This window comes from Ranitomeya imitator, chromosome 3 (genome assembly GCF_032444005.1).
Source record: "Ranitomeya imitator isolate aRanImi1 chromosome 3, aRanImi1.pri, whole genome shotgun sequence".
NCBI lineage: Eukaryota > Metazoa > Chordata > Amphibia > Anura > Dendrobatidae > Ranitomeya > Ranitomeya imitator.
This window is the reverse complement of record NC_091284.1, coordinates 250,232,576-250,259,635: the sequence shown is the minus strand read 5'-3', so window position 1 is coordinate 250,259,635 and position 27,060 is coordinate 250,232,576. Positions and strand designations below refer to the sequence as shown.

Genomic DNA, 27,060 nt, shown 5'->3' with positions numbered 1-27,060 from the left:
CATGCACAAGAGACAAATGTACCATGAAAAAACGCTGCAAAACTTGCTTTTTTGCAGCAAATGTCTTGCTGCCAAGAGAGCCGGTTTTGTCTTAGGAAAAAAAAAACACACCTCAAAAACGCAACCTGTGAGCATAGCCTAAAATAAGTTCAAATCACCTACCTTTTCCCCCCATTAAAAATAAAGATAATAAAATTATACATATCTGATATCACTGCGTTCAGAAAAGACCAATCTAGCAACATAAATCTTTCTACTCACCTCACCGTCCTGACTCTTTACGGTCACCTGTCCCGGCCTCGCTGCATCTTCTGATCCCCCGCTGTTCACAATAGAATCCCTCTGCTCAAAAGTGATGGTGCAGAACATCATGACACCAAGATCTTTCATGTGCTTGCGCAGAAGCCTTCTGAGCTTAAAGAAAGCCAGAAGATTCCAGCGGCGGGGGATCAGACGAGGACCAGACGGGTGGCATTGAGTAGGTAGTGGCGAGAGAAGTAAGTATAAGGAGTTTTTAATTACAAGATTGAAAATAATATTTTTCAAAACTTTTGCCAAATTTTATATTTTTTTTAATGAATAAATACAAATCCTATTGACCTAAATTTGCCAAACAAAATCTCTAAATCTCTGGGATTGAGAGGAGTATTCTAGAGTGGCATATACAGACTTGTAGACCATACAATGCTCCTCTGCAAAATTAAATAAGCAAAAAGATTCTTCAAAGATGAAGAGGACAGAAAGTCTAGTGCCACATAATAGATATAGCAACCATACACATGGAGCTGGCCATGTGAGTGGAAGCAGGGAAGAGTGCTCCTGCTGCCATAAGGACAAAAATCCTGCTTTAACCCCGATTTTCGGGTAAACTCACCTAAATCCGGCTGGCTGAAGGTCCGGAGAGTGCAGCGGTGCGGAGCAGCAGGTCCGGAGTCGGCAGCGATGACCAGGAGGCGGCAGAAAGACGCTGGCACCAGCGATGCAGGAGCCAGCCAAGATGGCTCCGATGCTAGGGAGGACGCCGAGAAGGAGAACGCCGCATGTCAGCGGCGCATGGAGGTGGCCGCAAAGCTGCAGCAGTATGCCAGAGTGGAGGCTGCTGAGGAGGCAGAACCAGGATCTGGAGCTGGAGCTGACCAGGAGGAGGAGGAAGCAAGCACAGCCGAGCAGCATGAGGTACAGAGGGGGAAGGAGAGAGGCAGCATGGCTGGGGCTAGTGGGGGACCTGGAGGCATATCACAGGGAGAGGAGCCGGCTCTTAAGGTACCGTCACACATAGCGACGCTGCAGCGATACCGACAACGATCCGGATCGCTGCAGCGTCGCTGTTTGGTCGCTGGAGAGCCGTCACACAGACAGCTCTCCAGCGACCAACGATCCCGAGGTCCCCGGTAACCAGGGTAAACATCGGGTAACTAAGCGCAGGGCCGCGCTTAGTAACCCGATGTTTACCCTGGTTACCATCCTAAAAAGTAAAAAAACAAACGCTACATACTTACCTACAGCCGTCTGTCCTCGGCGCTCTGCTTCTCTGGTCTGGCTGTGAGCGCCGGGCAGCCAGAAAGCAGAGCGGTGACGTCACCGCTCTGCTTTCCGGCTGACCGACGCTCACAGCCAGAGCAGGAGGAGAGCAGAGCACAGCGCTGGAGGACAGACGGCTGTAGGTAAGTATGTAGTGTTTGTTTTTTTACTTTTAGGATGGTAACCAGGGTAAACATCGGGTTACTAAGCGCGGCCCTGCGCTTAGTTACCCGATGTTTACCCTGGTTACCAGCAAAGACATCGCTGAATCGGTGTCACACACGCCGATTCAGCGATGTCTACGGGGAGTCCAGCGACCAAATAAAGTTCTGGACTTTCTTCCCCGACCAGCGACAGCACAGCAGGGGCCTGATCGCTGCTGCCTGTCACACTGGACGATATCGCTAGCGAGGACGCTGCAACGTCACGGATCGCTAGCGATATAGTCTAGTGTGACAGTACCTTTAGAGATGTTATCACACTGATCTCTTCATGTCAGCAATCCCTGAACTCCTTGGCCCAGCAGATGCAGGAAGTTAAAGGGGACACGGCACAGATTAATGCGGCTCTGCAGAAAATGGACAAACGTATAGGAGTGGTGGAGGAGAGGGTGAGCACGGCAGAAGATCACATAGTTAAGCTACAAAAAGCTGAAAAGAAGTTCGCCCAAGCAATAGCCGAGCTCGCTGCCAAAAATGAGGATCTGGAAAATAGATCCAGACGAAATAATATACGTATAGTGGGGCTGCCTGAAAAGACTGAGGGGAGAAATCCCACTGAGTTTGTGGAGAACTGGCTGCTGGAGAAGATTGGGAACACAGTGTTGACAAAAGTCTTTGCTGTTGAACGGGCTCATAGGGTCCCGCCGCAGCCCCCTGCCCCAGGAGCGAATCCCCGTACCATGCTTGCTAAAATACTCAATTACAGAGACAGAGACATTATCCTTAGAAAGGCTAGAGAGATGGAGGATCTGACGGCTGGAGGTCAGAAAATCGCCATTTATCCGGATTATTCCGCTGCGGTTCAGAAACAGCGGATGAAGTTTACTGGAGTCAAGCGGCGACTGAGGGAGCTGGGAGTGCAGTATTCAGTGATGTTTCCCGCCAAGCTGAGACTGGTGGCTTTTAATAAGACCCACTTTTTCTTGACACCGGAGGACGCTACCCAGTGGCTTGATACTCATGAGAAAAAACTTAAGGGAATGGGCGACTGACATTTCGGCAAGATCCAGTTGGGATTTGTTTTCTCTGTCGATGGAGGAGAGTTCTGCGCTCGTTAGCAATGGTTAAAGAGTTGAGCAACTGTTGGGGGTTTTGCTGGGCCATATTGAAGGAATGGCCGGAGGGGACAGTACCAACTACTAAGTACGGGGGAGGAGGGTTATGCTGGGTACTGTGAACTGGTTTGGTACTTTTTCTATATGTTAATATAAGTTGAAATGTTAAGATACAATAAAGTGAAAGTTGGGGGGGAAATTGTGATTGCTATGGCAGCGGGACACGAATGGAGAGGGTTAAGTAAGGGAGAGTGTTCGCAGTGGAGCCCCACTCTTGATGAGAGGAAGAATGCGTTATATTGGGGGGGTTAGGGGGGTAAGTTGGGAGGGGGCAGGGGGGGTGGGAGGGTTGGGGCAGCTCATACTTGGGAAATTGGATACTTTAAGAAATGATGAGCCACATGATGGGAGATTGTATTAAAATATTGAGTTGGAATGTGAGAGGTCTGGCGGATAAAACACGGCGGGCGGCAAGTCTGCAGTATGTCCGAGAACAGAAAGTCTCAATGATATGTCTGCTGGAGACACATTTAGTGCGGGAGAGGGTGAACATATTGAATAGGCGCTGGATACAGAGGGCGTATCATTCTACTTTCTCGACGTATTCTAGGGGTGTGTCTGTGTTAATACCTGCGGGGGTGCAGTATGAGGAGGTAATGGTAAAAGAGGAAAAGAGGATGTCGATGGTCAGTATGTGGTGGTGAAATGTAAAATGAATGGAGTATTGGTATGTATAGTGGCAATGTATATTCCGCCCCCATACTCAAGCAAGAAGATAAGAGAGGTGCTGGAGAGGGTAGAGCGCTGGGGACCGTTACCATTGCTAATTATCGGCGACCTTAATAATATATGTGATGACTTTTGGGATAAGAACAAAAACCCCCAGAATAGGACGGCGGGACATATCACTACGTTTGGGACTTATGTCGGGGAAGTGGGCATGGTTGATTTATGGAGAGTTAGGCATATCGGGGAAAGGGCGTATTCATGCTACTCACCAGCTCATGGTACGCTGTCTAGGATTGATCTGGCACTGGGTAACCGATTACTAGATACGATGGTAAGGGACGTGAGATATTTACCTAGGGCTCTCTCAGACCATAGTCCAGTTGAAGTGGAATTTCGATCAGTGGGGACACGGAACGGGAGCAGAAGGGAGTGGAAAATTCACCCTAATTGGCTACACAGTATAGACTTGGAGAAGATTAAGAAGGAATTGGTGGAATTTTTTGAGATAAATGAGGGTAGCGTAGATGTGCTTACTGTGTGGGAAACCATGAAAGCGTACTTGAGAGGGCTGTTGTTTAGGGATATTAGCAGGTGTAAGCGGAAATCGAGAGAGGCAGAGAGGCTGGCGATAGATGGGCTGAGGGTGGCTGAAGATGAGATGGTAATAATGGGTACTTTGGAGGCTGGGAGGAGGTTAAAGGCAGCTCAAAGCCAGCTAGAGGCGGTCTTGCTGAGTAAGGCTGAAAGGAAGAGGGAATTCATGAATTTGGCCTATTACCAGGAGGGTGAATCAGTGGGTCATTTGCTGTCGCTGGTGGCATCTGCCCAGAGAAATACTTCCTTTGTTCACTCTTTGGTGACTGGGAGTGGTGTTGCTGTTTCTGAGACTTCAGAGATTTTGGAGACTTTTGCAGATTTTTACGCAGACTTATACTCCTCTCGGGTAGATGGGTCAATGGAGGACACGGTGGTGTTCCTTGAGGAGTTGGAGCTCCCGAGGCTGAGTGACACAGCTAGGGAGGATTTGGAGGCTCCCATTACGGAGGAGGAACTGGGACGGGCATTGCAGTCGATGGCTAATGGGAAGGCGCCTGGCGTAGACGGATTTCCTGCCGAAATTTATAAAAGCTTTGGGGAAGTGTTGATCCCTAAATTGAAGGCGGTCTTGGAAGAGGCTACGAATGGTGGAAGGCTACCGGCATCTATGCGGGAGGCCACAATAGTGGTGATTCCAAAGGAGGGGAAAGACCCGACACAGCCGGATTCATATCGGCCAATTTCTTTGCTTACTATCGACGTTAAACTCCTGGCTAAGGTGTTGGCGATGAGGTTGACAAGTGTTATTTCTGGCCTGATACACTCAGACCAGTCTGGCTTTATGCCTGATAGGTCAACTGCGATTAATCTACGAAGGCTGTATATGAACTTGCAACTCAAAGCCGATAACTGTGGCCAGAGAGTTATTGCATCTTTAGACGCTCACAAGGCGTTCGATAGTGTGGAGTGGGGGTATCTCTGGCAGGTGTTGCGAAGAATGGGGTTTGGACCGCAGTTCATATCATGGATTCAATTAATGTACTCGATGCCGATGGCCAGGGTTAGGGTAAACGGGGAGTTGTCACGGACCATACAATTGGCTAGAGGGACGAGACAGGGGTGTCCGCTTTCCCCCCTTTTGTTTGCTCTGGTGGTGGAACCACTGGCCGCTACGCTTCGACAGTCTGATGAGATGACGGGGTTTAAATATGGGGTGATTGAAGAAAGGGTGGCGTTGTATGCGGATGATATTTTGTTGTTTCTGGCTGACCCGGTTGCATCCTTGGAGGGAGCCATTGGGATTATTGAACGATTCGGATCAGTGTCGGGACTTAGGATAAATTGGAGTAAGTCTATCTTGTTTAAGGTGGACGATGTGGATGGGGAGCCATTGGAGGACGGGCGACTGGAGGTGACGAGTAAATTTAAGTACCTGGGAATATGGGTATCTATGCCGGTCACGGACTATATACATGAGAATCTGACTCCAATCTTGGGTGCCCTCAAGGCAAAAGCGGATGCATGGCTTAAGCTACATTTGTCTGTGGTAGGCAGGGTGAATCTTATCAAAATGATTCTGATGCCGAAAATATTGTATATTCTTCACAATGCGCCGGTTTGGATACCACGTGGGAAATTTAGACAGATCAACTCTCTGTTTAGGAATCTGATTTGGGGGAGGCAGCATCCGCGTATCAAACTGGAGACACTTCAGCGACCCAAGGATGATGGGGGTCTGGCATTGCCTAACCCTGAGTTGTACTTTCTTGCAGCCCAGAGTCAGCATTTAAGGGGCTGGGCGCATGGAGGGTCATCTGGGGCAGTATAGCGGTTGATGGAGGTGGTGACAAAAAGAAGGCCAGTGGTGCAATGTTTGGAGGATGGATCCTTGGAGAGTTTGGGGAAGCTATATCCGACTTTGCTGTTGATACGCAAGCTGTGGAGTAGATTGAGGCACATACGTGGGATCACGGACTTGACTAGATACTCGCCGCTATGGCATAATAACAATCTGAAAGAATTTGAGGCATTGGGGGTACTGATAGAGTGGTTGGGCAAAGGGATTCAGTATGTGTATCAAATAATTGAACAAGGCGAACTGAAATCATTTTCCCAATTGCAGGCGGAATTTGGTCTTGGGTCTGCAGGGGAGTATCAATATTTGCGGATGAGGCATGCCTTTGGAGCTCAGAGTAGGAACGGAGGTATTAGGATTCAAAGGGATATAGTACTGGAGTATGTGTGTAATGATGGGACGACTGGAGGAGTCATATCCACTCTGTACAGGGATCTGTTGCACACTTTTCTATTGGGGTTTCCAATAATGGCAAGAGCTAAATGGGAAAGGGATTTGGGCCCAATAGATAACGAGACTTGGGAGTCGGTGTTGGAATGGATCCCAAGACTGTCGCTGAGTGAACCGTATAGACTGTCACAGCTCTATGTGATACACAGAGTTTATAGGTCTCCGATGGTGCTATATAAGGCAGGATTGCGTAATGACTCTGAATGTCCGAGGTGTAAGTCTACGGATGCAGACATTTTCCATATGATGTGGACATGTCCGAGGTTGGCTGCCTTCTGGGTGGTAGTTTTGAGTCGTATGGAAGGTGCGTATGGATGCACGGTGCCAAGGGATCCAGTTGTCTGTTTGTTGGGAAGCGTGGATGAGATTGGAGTGGATAAACACCTAAAGATAGCTATAGCCAGATTGTTGTATATGGCTAGGAAGGTGATAGCTAGAAACTGGATTAGGGAAGAGCCGCCGTCAAGAGGAGAGTTCCTCCAGTATGTGAAACAGGGCCTGACACTAGAAAAAGGGATTTATAAGAAGAAAGGGAAAACTGAAACGTTCAATAAAATGTGGTCTCCATGGATTGCTATGGGATAGTAATGTGAAGTGTGGCTTATACGAATGGTTGAGGGATTAGATACTCTATTGTTTTAATGATGGTAGTAATTAACAAGATGAGCTGCTTTGTGGGGTGGGGGTGGGGGGCTTTGGGATCGAAGGGGGCTGTTTGAAGGGGGAGGGAGGGGGAAATACTCTATATTGAAAATGTAAATGTAACATGTTAATTGCCTTGTTATTCTTAATAAAAATTTATTTGAATAAAAAAAAAAATAGATATAGCAACCCTAAAAGTCAATGTCGACCCTTTAACGAGAATTGCAACATGACCAATTAAACCAGACACTCTATTGCAGACATGTGTTTCTGGGTGTTTACGCCTCATCAGTGGAAAGCTGGAGATCTGGATTTGGTGGTGAGGGGTTAAATGGACAATTAGAAGTGACATCAGTGGATTATAGAATGATTACCGTATACATTTTAATACTTAGCATGGGGATAAGAAGTTTCCAGTCACTGCTTCCTAGTAGTTATTCTGCTTTCTTTTTCTTTTGGCAGCTTCAGGAATATTACAAGAAGCAGCAAGAACAGCTACACCTCCAGTTAATTTCCCAGCAACAGGCAGGGAAACAGCAGCCTAAAGAGGTGAGCAGCAGCCAAGTCCTTTGTGTTGCTAATTCTGATCCGTCCATTATTCCGAATGAATTATTTTTCCACAAGTCCAGATGACCATGGGTGTCTGGTGGCATTAGACCCTATGATGAGATCAGGACCTTGTTGACTGTAAGCAAAAACATAGGAGCCAGCCCCCCTGCTGTGTTCTCCATGAAAAAAACCCCCAAACAAACAGATACATCCAGTGCCGTTACAGAGGTATCTATTCGGGCTCTCCCAGAGCTCACGTACCATGTGAGTGCTGTAGCCAATCAACTGCTGCTAATGGATTACAGTCAGCAGCCACATTGCATAGTCCCTGTAGTGCAGTGATCACTGCAACAGTGCCGTAGGTATGTTTTTTTAAAGTTATTTATTTTTTTCAACGGCATTTAAGATGTGATTGTCCAAGTACTGGACATCCCCTTTAATGCATTGCAGGCAGTTAAATATGCAGTTTAATCACACCATTTTGCAAATAGGAATTTACCACTGCCGTTTCCACTGTGGTAGGTGTGCAGGTATCCTTAAAGGGGTTATCCAGTCTAAAATTAAAAGTCTGCAGTCACTCTGTGTGGCTGCAGACTTGTCACTACTCTCAGTGCACTCACTGTGCACTGCGAGGATTCCCCGTTGTTGCCCCCGGCAATGGAGGTCAGGTATGCGATATGCATACTCCCAGGCAGAACTCGTCTAGTGGGCGCAGCCCCTCTCAGTACATTTGTATGGGGTGACGCTGCGCCCACTAGACAGGTTCTGACCATGACTAAGGCACTCTAGCTGAAACGCGTTGTTTTTTTCTGTAGTGCTACATTGTCATGCTGACATGTTGGACTTTTAATATGCTTAAATAAATGTGAAGTTTTATACTTACCTGTTTTTCCATCATCTCTGGAAAAACACTTTTTTCTAAACATTTGTTTCGGGGCTGGTAGTTCACAATTATTTGTGCAAAATATAAACTTATTGGCGCCACAGTGTTCCTATATGCCAATAATACAGCCATAGCTCACCATCCCCGCTATACAATAGACAGTATGATGGTCAGTATTACCTGTGAGTGTTAACTCTTCCTGATGAATGTAGAAAAATGCAAAATGTCTTTACTGACTATTGTTTAAGTATAATTAAAGTCTTGGCCAATTCCTCAAAGAAAGCCACTTAAAAGGAACCTGTCACCCCTAAAATCGAAGATGAGCTAAGCCCACCAGCATCAGGGGCTTATCGACAGCATTCTGTAATGCTGTCGATAAGCCCCCGATGTATCCTGAGAGATGAGAAAAAGAGATTAGAGTATACTCACCCAGGGGCGGTCCGGTCCGATGGGTGTCGCAGTCCGGTCCTCCCATCTCCTTACCCTGATGTCCTCTTCTTGTATTCACGCTGTGGCTCTGGCACAGGCGTACTTTGTCCCTGTTGAGCAAAGTACTGCAGTGCGCAGGGAAAGGTCAGAGAGGCCCGGCGCCTGCGCACTGCAGTACTTTGCTCTGCCCTCAACAGGGCAGACAAAGTACGCCTGCGTCGGAGCCGCAGCGTGAAGACAAGAAGAGGACGTCATCCTATGAAGATGGGAGGCCCCGAACCGCGACTCCCATCGGATCGGACCGCCCCCCCAGGTGAGTATAATCTAACCTCTTTTTCTCATCTTTCAGGATACATCGGGGGCTTACCTACAGCATTCCAGAATGCTGTAGATAAGCCCCTGATGCTGGTGGGCTTAGCTCATTTTCGATTTTGGGGGTGACAGGTTCCCTTTAATAATCTGATCTCCCAGGTTTTCTGCAATGACTCCTTATAACCACAAACTTTCAAAAGTGTCTCAAGTAACAAAGTATCACCCAACCTGATGGTGAGAAGACAAATGGCCCTTCCTCAGGGAGGAGATATATAATATGGATACATTTGGGGGAAAAAAAGACTGCTAGAGGATTTCTGCTTCTTTAACCTATTCCACACCATCCATAGACTTTAATCATCTGGACAGTCCTTTTTTTTACTCTTTAGTGACATTCTGAAATGCGGCTGCTTAGGATCGCCACTATACATGATCGTGTAGCTACAGAAGTTAGGTTTTTGCTGCCAGAGACAGAGTTTAAGGCAGAGTTAGTTTATAACCGTCTCTGCCCTCTCTATAGCTGTATATTCAGTAATGGGAAGCGCTGACGGTGCGTCCTCCTCCATACACAGCTGTCATGTGATCGCTTTGTACAGACAGTTATCAGGAGCTGCAGGGTCATAGGAGACCCAGACAGCTCTGCAAAATAAATCCAATATATAAAAAATACTTGTTACAAAATGTAAGTACATTTTCAAATGTGTTTTAGTGGTCCCGTGTGGTCATGAAAAATAAATGATTCACCCTGTATTAGAAGAAAAAAATATGACGGTGAGCTAATTTATGGGGGTAAATGGCTTGGTCTTAAACTGGTTTAATAGATCTATCTAGTAGAACTCTCCAGGAATGCATTGACTATCAATCTTGGTAGTCACCTGTCATTTATTTGCAATTAACCCTTTATTCTGTTACGTTCTAAGTAGCAAAAGTGTTCACAGTGATAGGTGCTGTATAATAATGCAGATGTATGGAGGCGATGGTGAGCTGCTGACTCTTAAGGTACCGTCACATTAAGCGACGCTGCAGCGATATGGATAACGATGCCGATCGCTGCAGCGTCGCTGTTTCGTCATTGTGTGGTCGCTGGAGAGCTGTCACACAGACAGCTCTCCAGCGACCAACGATGCCGAAGTCCCTGGGTAACCAGGGTAAACATCAGGTTACTAAGCGCAGGGCCGCGCTTAGTAACCCGATGTTTACCCTGGTTACCATTGTAAAAGTAAAAAAAAAAAAACAATACATACTCACATTCCGGTGTTTGTCCCCCGGCCTCAGCTTCCCTGCACTGTGTCAGCGCCGGCTGGCCGTAAAGCAGAGCACAGCGGTGACGTCACCGCTGTGCTCTGCTTTACGGCCGGCTGGCGCTGATGTCACCGCTGTGCTCTGCTTTACAGCCGGCCGGCGCTGACACAGTGCAGGGAAGCTGAGGCCGGGGGACAGACACCAGAATGTAAGTATGTACTGTTTGTTTTTTTTAACTTTTACAATGGTAACCAGGGTAAACATCGGGTTACTAAGCGCGGCCCTGCGCTTAGTAACCCGATGTTTACCCTGGTTACAAGTGAAGACATCGCTGAATCGGCGTCACACACGCCGATTCAGCAATATCAGCAGGTGATCCAGCGGCGAAATAAAGTTCTGGCCTTCTAGCTCCGACCAACGATGTCACAGTAGGATCCTGATCGCTGCTGCGTGTCAAACACAACGATATCGCTAGCCAGGACGCTGCAACGTCACGGATCGCTATCGTTATCGTTCTAAAGTCGCTGAGTGTGAAGGTATCTTTAGTATAAAGCAGAGGTAGTGTCATATTTTTGCAGCATCCATTCAATCCTCTTAGCTACAGTATATCATATGGAAAGCAAAGTGCATTGTATTTCCCAAACACGATGTCCATATGTCAGACTATGTGCACTGACCTGCTTCTATGCAGACTTTGTGTCCTCTGCTTTCTTGTTCTACAGATCATTCTTCTTTGAATGTACTACGTTTAACTCTAGTGTTCCTCACTGTACGGAGGACTACCTGCTCTGTGCACAGCCCTCTGAATCCCTGCCTGCTTCCCATATGTTGGCATAGCATTGTACTGTATAAACCCTTGTTATTGCTCATGTAATTCTTCCCAAGATATCTGATTTCCAGGCACCACTGGGGAATAAACAGCTAGCATTCCAACAACAGCTATTACAGATGCAGCAGCTACAACAGCAGCACTTGTTAAATCTACAGAGACAGAGCCTGGTAGGACTGCAGCCAGGCCAAGGACAAGTGACATTGTCAGGCCTACCACAAGGTTAGTAGTAATAGCTGGATTCATATAATGAAAAAATGGGTATTATATTTCACAGAATGTTTTTATACTCTTGTGAACACAAAAGCCGGCAATGTCCAATGCAATGTGCAAAGCAGGAAAGGACTATTTGTAAGGTCAGTCACATAGCACTTGGTCACTATGTTGGCATTGCTATTTATAAGCCAAAATTTCGAGTGAATCCAAAACACAGAAGAAGTGTGAATCTTTCCTTAAGTTCAATTCCTGGATTTAAACTTCACATACTAGTACAAAATACAGCCATGTGAAAGCGACCTAAAGATAGGAAGCCTTGGCCTTGAGTGTTTCCTAACACATGATTTTGGAATCTCCACTAGCGGTGTCTCCATCAGATCTCCAGCAGCTGTTGAAGGAGATGAGTAACAACCAAGAGGATTCCAACAAACAAGATCCTGCCGAACTGAGCAGCACAATCTCTACCTCATTCTCAAGCAACAAGATGTCTCCTCCCACAATTCACCCTTCTTTACCTAATGGTCAAAGTGCCATGCAGCATCCACGGCGGGACAGGTAATGGCAAGCTGCTAATTAAATAGCAGCTAAAGCAGTATAACATGTCCACTGTTTTTTTATATATCTTTATCCAAGAAGTATCATTTCTCCTTGCGGAGATTGACATGCTAAGCATGCCAAGATGAGGACACTTAAAGCCGCAATGCTCCTCTGGGAAACCAATGATGTTGTTCAAAAGTACAACTTGTCCCGCAAAAAATAAGCCCTCACATGGCCATATTGATGGAAAAATAAAAAAAAGTTATGGCTCTGGGAAGGAGGGGAGCGAAAAACGAAAACGCAATAATAGAAAAGGGCAAGGTCTTGAAGGGGTTAAGTCTCCTCATCTTGGCATGCTTAGCATGTCAATCTCCGTAAGGAGAAACGATACTTGGATATCGGTCGGACGCCTCTCACACAGCCAAACCAGATCTCCACTTTGCACTGACGAGGGGCAGTACTCCTAAACGATCTCTGCAAATTGAGATTCTGGTTTGGCTATTATCCTAAGTCATGTGACAAGGCTCGTTAAAGGGCCACTGTCACCCCCCTCCAGCCGTTATAAACTAAAAGAGCCACCTTGTGCAGCAGTAATGCTGCATTCTAACAAGGTGGCTCTTTTAGTTTTAGGTTCAAGTATACCCCAAATAAAGCGTTTTTATACTTAGCCACAATTCCTGTCTCTAGCCAGGGAGGCGGGTCCTCACTCCCCAGCTCTAACCGCTCCTCTGCCGTCACTCAACTCTTCCTGCGCTTTCGGCGCCGCCCCCTCAGCGCTGTGTACGTTTCAAAACCGGCGCCTGCGCAATGTACTGCTGTGCTGCGCAGACGCAGTAAGCTCTGGCCGTCTGACGTCCCAGCCAGGCTTGCAGACTGCGCCTGCGCGGGCATTACGGCCACCCACCTTGGGAATCCCAGCCCCGCACTGTGCATAATGCATAACACAGTGCGGGGCGGGGATTCCAAAGGTGGCTGGCCGCACAGGCGCAGTCTGCAAGCCTGGCTGGGACGTCAGACGGCCAGAGCTTACTGCGTCTGCGCAGCACAGCAGTACACTGCGCAGGCGCCGGTTTTGAAACGTACACAGCGCTGAGGGGGCGGCGCCGAAAGCGCAGGAAGAGCTGAGTGACGGCAGAGGAGCGGTTAGAGCTGGGGAGTGAGGACCCGCCTCCCTGGCTAGAGACAGGAATTGTGGTGAAGTATAAAAACGCATTATTTTGGGAATACTTGAACCTAAAACTAAAAGAGCCACCTTGTTAGAATGCAGCATTACTGCTGCACAAGGTGGCTCTTTTAGTTTATAACGGCTGGAGTGGGGTGACAGTGCCCTTTAAAGGGTCGACATTGACTTGTAGGATTGCTACTTCCAATAGGTGGCACTAGAGTTCTAATTCTCTTCCTCTCTAAAGAGACAATTTGCATAATTTGATATATCTTTGTAACTTTTCATGCATTATTTTTATGTATAATTATGATTGTATACTTTATTTCTACCCACAGCTCTTCACATTATGAGGTGCCTCCCAGTTCACACCCACTATATGGACATGGTGAATGTCGGTGGCCCGGCTGTGAGGCCTTATGTGAAGATATGGGACAATTTATCAAGTTAGTATGAAAAGTTACTTATTTAAAGAGAATTTTCAAACAATCATGCTTGATTATATTGTTAAAGGGCTAGTCTCAAGTTGTGCCTTGAGCAGCATAGAGCTTTCCAGTCTCCTAACTTCCTTGTTGCTGGAGGAAGGACACTCTTCCTTGAGTGACAGTTCTGGTTTGGTGCAGTAGCTTTGTCCTACTGCTGAGCTTTTGCTACATAAATGGTCTGTCAGTGCTTGTTCTGAATTCTAGACTGTTATCGCTGTATTTTCATAGAGAGGCAACAGGTGAACAAGTGCGGAATTCAAGTGAAAACTGCAGGAGTGTGGATTGTGATTTTGCAGGACTGATAACAGGTCAGGAGATGAACAGCTAACTGCTGTATAAAAATCCATGGAGAGAAATGATTGGGATCTCATGAGTTATCTCCTCAGCCTGGTACGCAGCTACTGCCGATACTCGACCAGGCTCTGGTGGCTGATCTCCTTTACAACATGCATGTACACTATGTAACATAAAAGCTTTCATAGCAGGAGAATGACAGCAGGTAAAAAAAAGCAAACTTGCTTATTTTATTTGCCTACTGTCTAGTTAAAGCAGTTTCATCACATGAAAATACCCCTTTAATATGAATTGCCTTCTTTATTCCATATTGTTGTATGGCTTACAGTGCACCAGATACACATTTGCACGGCTTTTTATGTGTAATCAAAATTCTGTAATTTGCTCCTTAGCAACAGACTACAAACATGTTGTCACCTTAGACTGTTACTAAGCAAGATGCAGCTTGAAGTCTGTTGCTGAGGAGCAAATGATTCTTATTTGGGAAGTCTTGGGAACATGAAGCTACATTGTGAAATCTAAGAACATCGGCCATGTTTTCTCATCCATATTATGACTCCAAGTCCTGTCACAAACACATTACTCATTACTCAAACTATCTGTATCATAGAATTATATGACGCTGTAAGTTCAGACCACGAGACATGTATACGGAGCTGTAGTTTTAATCTTTGCCAATTGTAAACTGCATTATGATGGGTAATGCTTTACATTGGAGTGCACCACTTCTACTTTGCGTCTCTTATGATATCGTCTTTTGTGTTGTATAAAGGCATCTTAACACAGAACATGCGCTGGATGATCGCAGCACAGCCCAGTGCCGGGTACAGATGCAGGTGGTCCAGCAGCTGGAGATACAGGTAAATGGCAGAGAAACCCAATGTCCTCATTTTTTTCCCCCAAGAATCTTTAGCAGTCAATTTCTGTGTAGCCTTACTGTCACATTTTTTACGATCATATATCATTTTTATGTTAGCTGTCAAAAGAGAGTGAACGATTACAAGCAATGATGACACATCTGCACATGAGACCATCAGAACCAAAGCCCTTCAATCAACCAGTAAGTCCGTCTGAACCATTGTCCCATTCCCTCTCCTCTTCTAGCTGGGTGCTCATGTTCTTAAATTTCCAATATTTTTTTTTCCAGCTCAATTTGGTCTCCAGTGCAACACACACCAAAATGTCTCCAGACAACTACCCAGATGGCTTACCTCAACCTCCAACCTCTGCAACCGCCCCCATCACTCCCATGAGAGCAGGTACTTCGGTGATCAGCTCGTCAAGTCTACCTAGCATGGGTCCTGTACGGAGAAGGATAGTGGACAAGTTCTGTACGCCAATATCTTCAGGTGAATGCCGCTTACTTGAAGCCTTCACTGCCTCACAGTTTCTTAGCATTTCCATTACATGTGCTCTAAGTTGTATATTGTCGGCTATTTGCTGAGCATTCAGAAAGCTCGTGTATGTCTTCCTTATACTTAGTATATCGTAAGTATAGACTCATTTCTGTTTGCTTTGATGTGTGAACTCTATGAACCCCCACGAAATCTGCAAATAGAAGATGGGAGGTTTCACAATAATACTTAAAGCACACTTCTAACCACAAAAGCTAAGATTTCAGTTTCAATTGTAGTTGACCCCAATCTCTTACACCCCCATTACCACTTTCGGCAGACATCTATCCTTCCTGATCCCTCCATAGACAGAGTGCTCACTCTGCTCCAGTGTTCTTTATGAGACAGTCGCTACTTGACTCCTCTGGCGGCAGCTTATCTCACCGAGAACAAAAGGATTTGGAGTTCAGAATTGGGCGTGCAAAATCCTTCTCTCTCTGTCGGGGAAGAGTCGGATGCTCCCATGCACATTAGACTGTTGGCCGAGCCTGCTAATATCGCTGGGATGGTCAACGTTAGTTTAGTGAGTGTTGAGACCCCTCAGAAGCTGAAATCTGAGCTGTTGTATGAAGGGTATTTGCATGTAAGGGCTGCTTTGTCTGTATTTGAGCCTCCCTGTTACATGGAGGGAAATAGTAGTCACCAGTGAATTTATTTCCCTGACTATAAGTGACTCTGCAGGGCTGTGTAGTTAGAAATAGACTGCTATCATTAGCTTTTATTCGTAGAGCTCCAACATCAGAGTCAGCATTTTGATAGAAATAAAATTCACTGGGACTAGCTTGTTCCATCCATGTCAGTTCTGCAGGCACAGAAACAGCTGTACAGTGTGAGGACCCCCGCATACATCTCCACATTCCACAGCATTCTGGACCCCGGTAAGTATGACATGGGTGTGGGATATGAACATTGACTACAGTCAAACTGGAGTTTTAAAGGGGTTATAAAGCACCGTCCACATCCACATCGGGAGATGGGAGGCGCTGTTGACGTGGTGACCGAGGATCGCTTGCCAGGTCTCCTGCACACCAAGAAGGTATCATGAACCTCTCCTATGTGCATGATGCTTGCTGGGCGTGTATGAGACCTGGTATGTGGTCCTCGGACACCACGTCAGCAGCGCCACTCATCTGATGTGGACTGAGAGGTGCTCGATAACTTCTTTAAGGTTGACTGAAAGTGTGCTAATAAGAATGAAATGAACCTTTGTTTCTTACTCTTATTATTCACTATGAACGCTTACAGTATCGACAGTTACAAAGGTGTTTTTCTTTTTCTTTCTAGAGCTTGCTCAGAATCATGAGTTTTATAAAAATGCTGAAGTTCGGCCACCCTTCACATACGCCTCTCTCATCCGACAGGTAAGAGCATGGAGAAGAGCAGTGCAGCTAACGGGGGATTAGGACGCTAACGTCTGTACGCATACTTGAAATACTTATCTCTTCTTTCACGCTTCTTCACAGGCTATTCTAGATACACCGGACCGGCAGCTGACTTTGAATGAGATCTACAATTGGTTCACTCGCATGTTTGCCTATTTCAGAAGAAACACAGCCACGTGGAAGGTAAGTGAAAAAGTCAAGTTTATACGTGTATGCATGAAGTTTATCTATGATTTATGTACGTTTTTATATATAACATACTATTATTTGCCCATTTTTAATAACTGCTGCTAAGAAATTGTTTACTTGTAGTTTGTGAGTTGCAGTAAAATCACAGTATTGATGCAACCTCAATATTTTTCTGTAATGCACAAGATGTCTGCCTTGTAATTATACCATGATGTGTAAGTGACCAAGTGTAGCCCTAGACTGAACCTACCTGAACGTAAGAGCCTGTACATGGAGGTGCACCGTGTGTACTACCATATGGTGCTTGGAGATAGTTCTGTAATATGATAATGCATAATCATACACAATCTGAGGCCTGTATACTTTGGAGTCATGGAGATATAGACATGCCCTGTATACATTTATGGTTGCCTGTCATACATGATACTCTTGTGTACAGGAATGTTTAGAGCTCCATGTGCTGCCTTACATACGCTGTTTCTTGGGATAATACATAGGTGCATTTTTGGGAACATACGGAGGTGCAGCACTTCTACATTTGGCCTAATATGGCCATGGGTATGAGCCGTTAAGGCCCCCATACACATTACACTAATGTTGTCCAAACCTGCCATTATCCCTGGACTCGGCCAATATTCCTCCTGACTCTCACCTGACCGATGATGTTGGGCAGATAAGTAGCTGGCATGTCTGATTTTGGACTTGTGATTCTCCTGTTCCCGGTGGTAGTTGTTCTTTCATAGAGAATACAGCAGAGCGAGCACGCCTGTGTATGGGAGAGATGGCCAAGATAGCCGTCAGCCAAATAATAGCAATAGCTACCTATTGAGTATGGGACCACTTGGGAAGATTTCATAACTTATCTGATCTATCACTTGTACCAGTCTGTCTGCAGCTTAATTTCTACATCTCAGAAGTGGTTGAGACTGTGTAAATCTCATAGTTTTATACAATGTCGGTCTGAGGCGCCAAGGGCCCACCAGTATTATAGACTCTGAGGGCCCAATTTTTATCTACATGCATTTATTGAAATATAGCACTGGAGGTAAGGGGAGCCACTTCCACCTCAAAAGCAGCAAGCAACTTCCGTTACACACATTATTGGGCTGCAAAGTATGTTTTTGCACAGGCGCCCTCTTGTGTCTGTGTCCGCCTTTAGCAAATGATAAATTGCCCTCATATACAAAATGACCTATGCTTCTATCTAATAATGAGCTGAGTAGTTTGTGAAATCAATATTGAGATGCTGCCCTCAAGTGTATTTTGCCTTCTACTGTTCATATGGCCACACGTGCACAGCGGGCCACCTGGGAGTTCCCCTATTCTCCGGTGGGCAGTCCGGGCCTGGGTGTATACGTGTTGGTGACTCTTTTCTAGCAATGTTCCATTTTCTAGCACTAGATTTCTTCCATTGTCCTTATCTCTGCCCTGTATTCATGTTCCTCCCTTCTCTTTCCTCCTGGCTCTCATTCTTCCTATAGCCCACTCCCTCCCGTCTGTCTGCGCTCCGGTTGCCTGACCCCTTTCTGACCTCTCAAATTGCTGTTAATGTTTTAGCCTAACGAATTAGTCTCTCATCTCCAGCCAGGGCTTAGAATGAGGGAAGGGGCGCTGCTTTGAAATTGGGGTCATATCATTTGAGTGTGGGAGTGTCAGGAAAGGGTGGTGATATGCACGTGTTGCCATCTTTGCCCTGCTATTAACTCCTTGGTAATCAGTAATGGCAGCTTATGAAACTCTAAAAAATGGGCTGTGTTGATTAGAGGCAAATTAGTTTGAGCAAAAAGAAAGCAGAATCTTTCATATCAGCCACTTGCTCCATTAACCCATGGCTGCTGAGCTGTACAGTTGACTTTCTGAATGGCACACAATACATTTTTGCAGAACTTCAGGAACATGCAAATTGGATTTCTTGGACATTTTTTGTATGTCCTTTTGTGTTTGCAATATATTATTTTGGAACCCCATTAGGGCACATACCAATATACCAATATTATTGTCTCACAGTTGTATATCTTGTATATAGGTGCTACATTTGTCACATTGTTTCACCTTTCTGCAGAATGCCGTTCGACACAACCTTAGCTTGCATAAGTGCTTTGTGCGTGTGGAGAACGTGAAAGGGGCTGTGTGGACGGTAGATGAGCTGGAATACCAAAAGAGGAGACCGCCAAAGATGACAGGGTAAGATAACGATGAGCAATACGACATGGTAAATATGACATAAAAGGTTCTACTACAAGACTAGAGCTTGCCGATGGCCTGGGCTGCATTACCGCCTTCTAAGGAGGGCGACCTGTGGGTGAAGGGAGTTATGTGGTTTTGCGTTGATCTTAAATTTGCATTACATCTTCTTTCTGACACATATTGTAAATTATATTCTGGATGTGATGGTTGTTTTTCCTGTGAAAACCCCTTTAAGTAATTTTTTTGAATGTTCTAGGGGTTCTTATATGCTGCTGATTCAGGTCCTGAGACCTCCACCAATTTGCAATGAAGGGCGCAAATCCTTGCAGGTGCACAGAGCAGTGTATGAGTTCAATAGTAAGTCTATGGGTCCAGACAGAGCTTTGTTGTGAGTGATGTGTATGGACTCATAGGCTACATTCACACGTTCAGTATTTGGTCAGTATTTTACCTTAGTATTTGTAAGCCAAAACCAGGAGTGGGTGATAAATGCAGAAGTGGTGACATGTTGCTATTATACTTTTCCTCTGATTGTTCCACTCCTGGTTTCGGCTTCCAAAAACTGATGTAAAATACTGACCAAATACTGAACGTTTGCACATGTCCATAGAATTACTACTGCGGCCATTCAGCAATCTGTACTTGTAGCTGCGCTTTTCAGGGAAGTGTTTTGAATAATTGTTTGTGATCTCAAGCAGCACATGGCAGTACCTTTAGCATATAAAAAATGTATTAAATAATTATTACCTTTTTTACACTTTTAGTTTGAAAAAAAAGTATTTCATATATTGTAGATGGTAGAGAATATTGTAGATAATACAGTATAGAGTGGATAAGACCCACAGAACTATGGAATTGTTTTACTCAGGCACGAAAACAATTGTGCAAAGTTCGAATGGCTACAAAAATAGAAGTGTTTAATAGTTTATTTATATCAACAAAATGCAAAGTGAATGAACAAAAGAGAAATTTAAATCGAATCTATCGTTTGTGTGCATGTGAAACTTGAAGAATTGATTCTGTTGTGAACACAAAGTCTGGCATTTGGTAGGACTATAGTCAGGTGTATGACTAGTAGTATTTATATGAAATAGGTGATAATGATCATTATTTTCATATATAGGTTGAAACACTGTCATTAACTGAAACATAAACTGCTGTGTAGAAGGCTAAACACTGGGTGAGGAACATACAAACTCTGCTACAAAGGAGAGGTTGTGGAGGACAGGTTCATACACCATGACAAGACTGAGCACATCTGTCATGATCCAGGCCGGGGTTTGTTTCTTGTTATTCTCTCCCTGGTCTGATCATGTGGGGGTTAACCTTCTCTGCCTCGTTTTGGCTTCAGTGTGGCTATTTCAGTCTGCTGTGGCCTGCAGACCAATGTCAGTGATAGTTCATGCTCCCAGGCTAGAGCAGCTGACTCCTTGATACCATGTTTTGTCCTCTGCCCATTTACTCAATTCACGTGACTTCCCTTTCCTGCCAGCTCGCTTGTCTTAGTGTTCGCTCCCTGTGCTTGGACCTTTTGGTATGTGACCCAGCTTGTCTTCTGACCTGTTTAACTGTCTCTCGTCTCGGTTATATCTGCTCCTGTCTGGCTCTGACTTTTGGCTTGTATTTGACCACATGCATTGCTGTGACCTCTGGTACTTTTTGTCCTGTTTTTGCCTCGACCCGTCTGACCACTCTTTCGCCACCAGGTGGTGCTTGTGCTGCTGCTCAGTGGTGTTACGCTTTCTTTGCAACCTCTCTTCCCTCACCAGCATCCCCTGGTGGAGGTTGCGCTATACTGCACTGCAGCAGCATTACAACATCAACAAGACACAAAGTTTTTACACTGCATAAGCAAGGTCTCTCCCAAGCAAATATTTCAAAGCAGACTGGGGTTTCAAGATGTTGTGTTCAAGCACCAATAAATAGACAACATTGAAGACTGTAGAAGCAGTGGTTGGCCAAGGAAACATAAGGGAGTAGATGAAAGATACAACATAGTTACTTCCCCTCTAAATCAGAAGATGTCTAGTGATGCCATCAGCTATGAAATTGCAGCAACTGATGGAGCCCAACTACAAGCATCTGCTGTTTGGAGAAGTCAGGCTAGAGTGGTCTTCATGGAAGGACTGCTGCCAAAAAGCCATACCTTCAACATGGAAACAAGGCCAAGTGACACAACTATGCACATAATCATAGGAACAGAAGAATGTGCAGAAGAATGTCAGCAGGTGTTCTGGACTGAGGAGACAAAATGTGAAATATTTGCCTGTAACAGAAGGCAGTTTGTTCGCTGAAGGGTTGGAGATTGGTACAATAATGAGTGACTGCAGGAAACAGTGAAGCATGGTGTAGGGCACTTGGAAGTTCCAGGCTGCATTTTAGCAAATAGAGCTGATTTCAATGCTGAGAAATACAGAAAGATACTTTTCCATCATGCATTACCATTAGGGAGGCCTCTTGATTGGCTCCACATTTATTCTACATCACTGCAACGACTCCAAACATACAGAAAATGTCATTAAGAACTACCTTCAGTGTAAAGAAAACCAAGGAGTCCTGGAAGTGATGACATGGCCTCTACAGAGCCCTAATTTTAAAATAATCGAGTCTGTCTGTGATTATATGAAGAGACAGAAAGATTTGTGCCAGCCTACATCCACAGAAGATTTGTGGTTAGTTTTCCAAAGTGTTTGGAACTATCTGCACCAAGTTTGAGTTTCTTCTAAATCTGAGTGCCAGTGTGCCTAGAATAATTTATGCTGTTTTGAAAGCAAAGGGTATTCACACCAAATATTAACTTGATTTAGATTTTTCTTTTGTTCATTCACTTTGCATTTTTTTAAATTGAAAATTAAACGATGAACATTTCTATTTTTAAAAGCATTCTTACTTCACAGTACTTGTTCCACACATGCCTAAAACATTTGCTCAGTACTGCAGGTTTCTTTCTAAATAATCTGGACACACTGTACTGGTTATTCCTGAAGTATTACCTGTAATTTACAAGCATTCAATTACCGAATCTTTCACAAATGCTTTTTTTGCAGTTATAAATTACATTATTTGAACATTTAGAGTTCAATTAAATAGTTCATTTTTCATTGAAAAAGTCATCTGGAATTTTAATAACAAGATTGTTGTACCAGTAATAGCAGATTGTGCTGTTCAGCTTGCCACCATGCTTCACGGTGCGCTTGTGTTTAAATTCCAGACAAGTTTTGCGAGGAAGGCCAAAACAGGTTGAAACGTTTTGAACATTTAGTTTGCTATTTAAACATATATCAATCAATTTGATGCACCCTTCTACAACTACAAAAAAAAATTAGATGCTTGATTTATAAGGCAATGGGCCTTTTAATATCCCTGTTCATTTGAAGAAGCCATAATTCCACCTGGAACTTATTTGAGGACCACTATGTCATAGTTAAGGGTAAAGTTTGAATAGCCCTTTTTATGGCGCTTTTGTTTTGTCATTTTAGCACAATCAGCAAAATCCCAGTCCTTTTTCCAAAAAATGTTTCATGTAAATAATTCCAAGTATTATTATTTTTCTAGTGAGTACCATGAGTTCATTATAGTGCTCTTACCATGTGCATAGAATCACTGTGTTCATCAACTGATTTACAATAGTACCTCTGGTGTCTTCCATTAGTCTTAAAATATACAATTAGGTTAATTAGTGTCTCTTAGGACTTGTTCAGACATCAGTTTATTGCACACAAGTTCTGTCTGTTTTTCATGGCTAGTACTCAGTCTGTAAAGCTGTGCACATGTCTGTGTATTCTTGCATACTGAATGGTCTGCACAAAATCACACAGACATTTCTGATTTTGATTGGAGTCTCGGATCAAATTTGCCAATGCAAGACGATGGATCCATGAAAAAAATCAGACAGCTCTTGGCTGCCATCCGTGTACTCTTTTTCACAGTTTTATAGGAGGAGCTTATTAAATTTCCATCTCTTCTTTTTTAATTTTTTTAATATTCGAGAAAAACTGATGAAATTCTGAACTCATGAAATTTAGACCATGTTTTTGAGAAAAATCGCTGACGTCATGTTATGTTATTTTTGTCTGCAGAGCCTCATTTAGACGTCAGATTTTCTCATTCAAATTCTATTTGTGTTTTTCATGCATAGAACTTGTATTCATTGTAGTCTATGGGGTGATTCAGTCCAGACCAATAGGTTTGCAGTCTCTCTGTGTGACTACAGACTTATGAATCCCCCAGCGCATGCACAGTGCACTGCATGGATTTGCCAGTTTCTGAGCCGGGACTGGAGGGTATGTATGAGTTATACATACTCCTGGCCAGGGTCAGTCTAGTGGGCATATCCTTGCTTCATTTACTTGTATTGAGCGAGGCCGCATCTTGTTTAGTGATGCTGCCATCCAGTGGGCATGGCCCGACTAACTAGAGGGCATGGCCTCACTCCATACAAGTGTATGGAAGGGGGGCCACAACCACTGGCCAGGAGTATGTATAAGGATACGTCCACATCTGCGTATATAAAGTAGCTGAGATTCTTAGCCAGATAAGTTGAAGAGCGTAATGCATTTTTTTCACACTTAGCATGCAGTTAGGGTACTTCCACACTTGCGTCGGCCCGACGTACCGACGCACGTTGTGAAAAGAAATGCACAACGGGGGCAGCGGATGCAGTTTTTCAACGCATCCGCTGCCCCATTGTAATGTCTGGGGAGGAGGGGGAGGAGTTTTGGCCGCGACGCACAAAAAAAGTTACATGGAACTTTTTTTGTGCCGACGGTCCGCCAAAACACGACGCATCCGTCGCACGACGGATGCGACGTGTGGCCATACGTCGCAATGCGTCGCTAACGCAAGTCTATGGAGAAAAAACGCATCCTGCGGGCAAATTTGCAGGATGCGATTTTTCTCCAAAACTACGCATTGCGATGTACGTCACACGACGCAAGTGTGAAGTAGCCTAATACTCCAGTAATACCCAGCTGAGGAAAAACAGACAGCTTGGGGCTGGTGTTACTGTTCTGGGAAGAGGCCAATAACTATAACAATAACTATGAAGCTTACCAGGCTATCAATACCAGCTCACAGCTGTCTGCATAGCCTTTGCTGGTTATTAAAAAGGGGGGACCCAAAATAAAAATGATGTGGGGTCCACCCTATTTTTAAGAACCTGCAAAGACAGATGCGAGCTGATATTAATAGACTAGCCAGGGCCATGGATATTGATTCCCAGACTAATAATACCAGCCCTCACCTGCACCAGAAATGGCGCATACATTAGATGCGCCAGTTCGGCGCTTAGTTTCTGCTCTTCCCATTTGCCCTAGCTCATTGGCAAGTGGGGCGATTGTTTTGAGGTTGATGTCAGCTGTGTAGTGTCCGCTAACATCAAGCCCAGGGGTTATTAAAGGGACACTGTCACCTGAATTTGGAGGGTACAATCTTCAGCCATGGAGGCGGGGTTTTGGGGTGTTTGATTCACCCTTTCCTTACCCGTTGGCTGCATGCTGGCTGCAATATTGGATTGAAGTTCATTCTCTGTCCTCCATAGTACACGCCTGCATAAGACAAGATTACCTTGTGCAGGCATGTACTACGGAGGACAGAAAATGAACTTCAATCCAATATTGCAGCCAGCATGCAGCCAGCGGGTAAGGAAAAGGTGAATCAATCACCCCAAAACCCCGCCTCCATGGCTGAAGATTGTTCCCTCCAAATTCAGGTGACAGTGTCCCTTTAATGGAGAAGTGTCTATCAGACACGCCCATTACTAACCCTGTAGCCAATAGCAATAAACACACAGAGAAAAGTCCTTTAATTGTAAACAGCACTCCCCGACCCTCTTATTTTTTTTCTCATTAGTTCCAGAATTTCTTTGCATTGCAGCATGATGTCTAGCTTTTGCGGGTCTTTTGGTCTACTACACTTTGTCAGACAGGTCCTATTTAAGTGATTTCTTTATTGCGAACAGTGTGGCAATAATCAGGCCTGTGTGTGGCTAGGGAATTTGAAGGAATTTGAACTCAGCTTCCCAAAGATGTGATAAACCACAGTTCATTTATGTTTTAAGGGGTTGGGCTGGCAATCACTTTTTCACACAGGGCCCTGTAGATTTGCATTTCTTTTTCCCTTCATTTAAAAGCTGCATTTTGTGTTTACTTGTGTTATCTTTGTCTAATATTTTAATTTGTTTGGTGATCTGAAACACTTAAGTGTGACAAACATGCAAAAGAATAGGAAATCTGAAAGGGGGCAAACACTGTGTACATATACAGGTGCTACTCAAAATTAGAATATCATCAAAAAGTTAATTTATTTCAGTTCTTAAATACAGAAAGTGAAACTCATATATTATATAGAGTCATTACAAACTGAGTGATCTATTTCTAGTGTTTATTTCTGTTTATGTTGATGATTATGGCTTACAGCCAATGAAAACCCAAAAGTCATTATCTCAGTAAATTAGAATACTTTATAACACCATATTGAAAAATGATTTTAAATTCTGAAATGTTGGCCTACTGAAATGTATGTTCAGTAAATGCACTCAGTACTTGGTCAGGGCTCCTTTTTCCTCAATTACTGGATCAATGTGGCATGACATGGAGGCGATCAGCCTGTGGCACTTCTGAGGTGTTATGGAAGCCCAGGTTGCTTTGATAGCTGCCTTCAGCTCCTCTGCATTGTTGGGTCTGGTGTCTCTCATCTTCCTCTTGACAATACCCCATAGATTCTCTATGGGATTAAGGTCAGGCGAGTTTGCTGGCCAATCAAGCACAGTGATACTGTTGTTTTTAAACCAGGTATAGGTACTTTTGGCAGTGTGGACAGATGCCAAGTCATGCTGTAGAATGAAATTTCTCCAAAAAGCTTGTCGGCAGAGCGAAGTATGAAGTGCTCTGAAATTTCCTGGTAGATAGCTGCACTGACTTTGGTCTTGATAAAACACAGTGGATCTACACCAGCAGATGACATAGCTCCCCAAACCATCACTGATTGTGGAAACTTCACACTAGAGCTCAAGCACTTTGGATTGTCTGTCTCTCCACTCTTCCTCCAGTCTCTGTGACCTTGATTTCCAAATGAAATGCAAAATTTACTTACATTTGAAAACACCTTGGACCACTGAGTAACAGTCCAGTTCTTTTTCTCTTTGGCCCAGGTAAGACGCTTCTGGTGTTGTCTATTGGTCATGAGTGGCTTGACACAAGGATTGCGACACTTGTAGCCCATGGCCTGGATACATCTGTGTATGGTGACTCTTGAAGCAATGACTCCAGCAGCAGTCCACTCCTTGTGAATCTCCCCCAATTTTTTGAATGGCCTTTTCTTAACAATCCTTTCAAGAATGCGATTATCCCAGTTGCTTGTGCACTTTTTTTCTACCACACTTTTTCCTTCCATTCAACTTTCCATTAATATGCTTGGATACAGCACTCTGTGAACAGCCAGCTTCTTTAGCAATGACCTTTTGTGGCATCCCCTCCTTGTAGAGTGTGTCAATGACTGCTTTCTGGACATCTGTCAAGTCAGCAGTCTTCCCCATGATTGTGGAGCTTACTGAAACAGACTAAGGCCCTTTTTAAATGCTTAGGAAGCCTTTGACGGTGTTTTTGGCTAATTATGCTAACTTACTGAGATAATGACTTTTGGGTTTTTATTGGCCGTAAGCCATAGTCATCAACAGTAACAGAAATATACACTTGAAATAGACTTGTAATGACTCTATATAATATGAGTTTCACTTTTTTGCATTGAAGAACTGAAATAAATTAACTTTTTGATAATATTCTAATTTTGTGAAAAGCACCTGTGTACATATACAGCTCTGGCAAAAATTATGAGACCACCACATCAAAACCCTGTCATGGGCAGCCCAATCTCCAGACCTGAACCCCAGTGAAAATCTCTGGAATGTAATCAAGAGGAAGATGGATAGTCACAAGCCATCAAACAAAGAAGAACTGCTTAC

The 27,060-nt window shown here is 44.4% G+C and overlaps 1 protein-coding gene across 8 annotated transcripts in view; it reads left to right on the top strand.

Annotated features, from left to right (window-relative positions):
* The window catches only part of FOXP4 (forkhead box P4), a 97,440-nt gene that overhangs the window by 57,992 nt on the left and 12,388 nt on the right, over window positions 1-27,060 (top strand). For 2 of the 8 annotated variants that reach the window (XM_069756359.1, XM_069756360.1), the window contains exons 5-14: window positions 7,473-7,559; window positions 11,326-11,476; window positions 11,833-12,025; window positions 13,508-13,615; window positions 14,721-14,808; window positions 14,925-15,008; window positions 15,096-15,297; window positions 16,627-16,703; window positions 16,806-16,907; window positions 18,976-19,097. In XM_069756359.1, the coding sequence (XP_069612460.1) occupies window positions 7,473-7,559; window positions 11,326-11,476; window positions 11,833-12,025; window positions 13,508-13,615; window positions 14,721-14,808; window positions 14,925-15,008; window positions 15,096-15,297; window positions 16,627-16,703; window positions 16,806-16,907; window positions 18,976-19,097 (1,214 nt within the window). Of the gene's footprint in view, window positions 1-7,472; window positions 7,560-11,310; window positions 11,477-11,832; window positions 12,026-13,507; window positions 13,616-14,720; window positions 14,809-14,924; window positions 15,298-16,142; window positions 16,221-16,626; window positions 16,704-16,805; window positions 16,908-18,975; window positions 19,098-27,060 lie in introns of all 8 variants that reach the window. The other 6 variants (XM_069756353.1, XM_069756354.1, XM_069756357.1 and 3 more) reach the window with 5 other exon arrangements.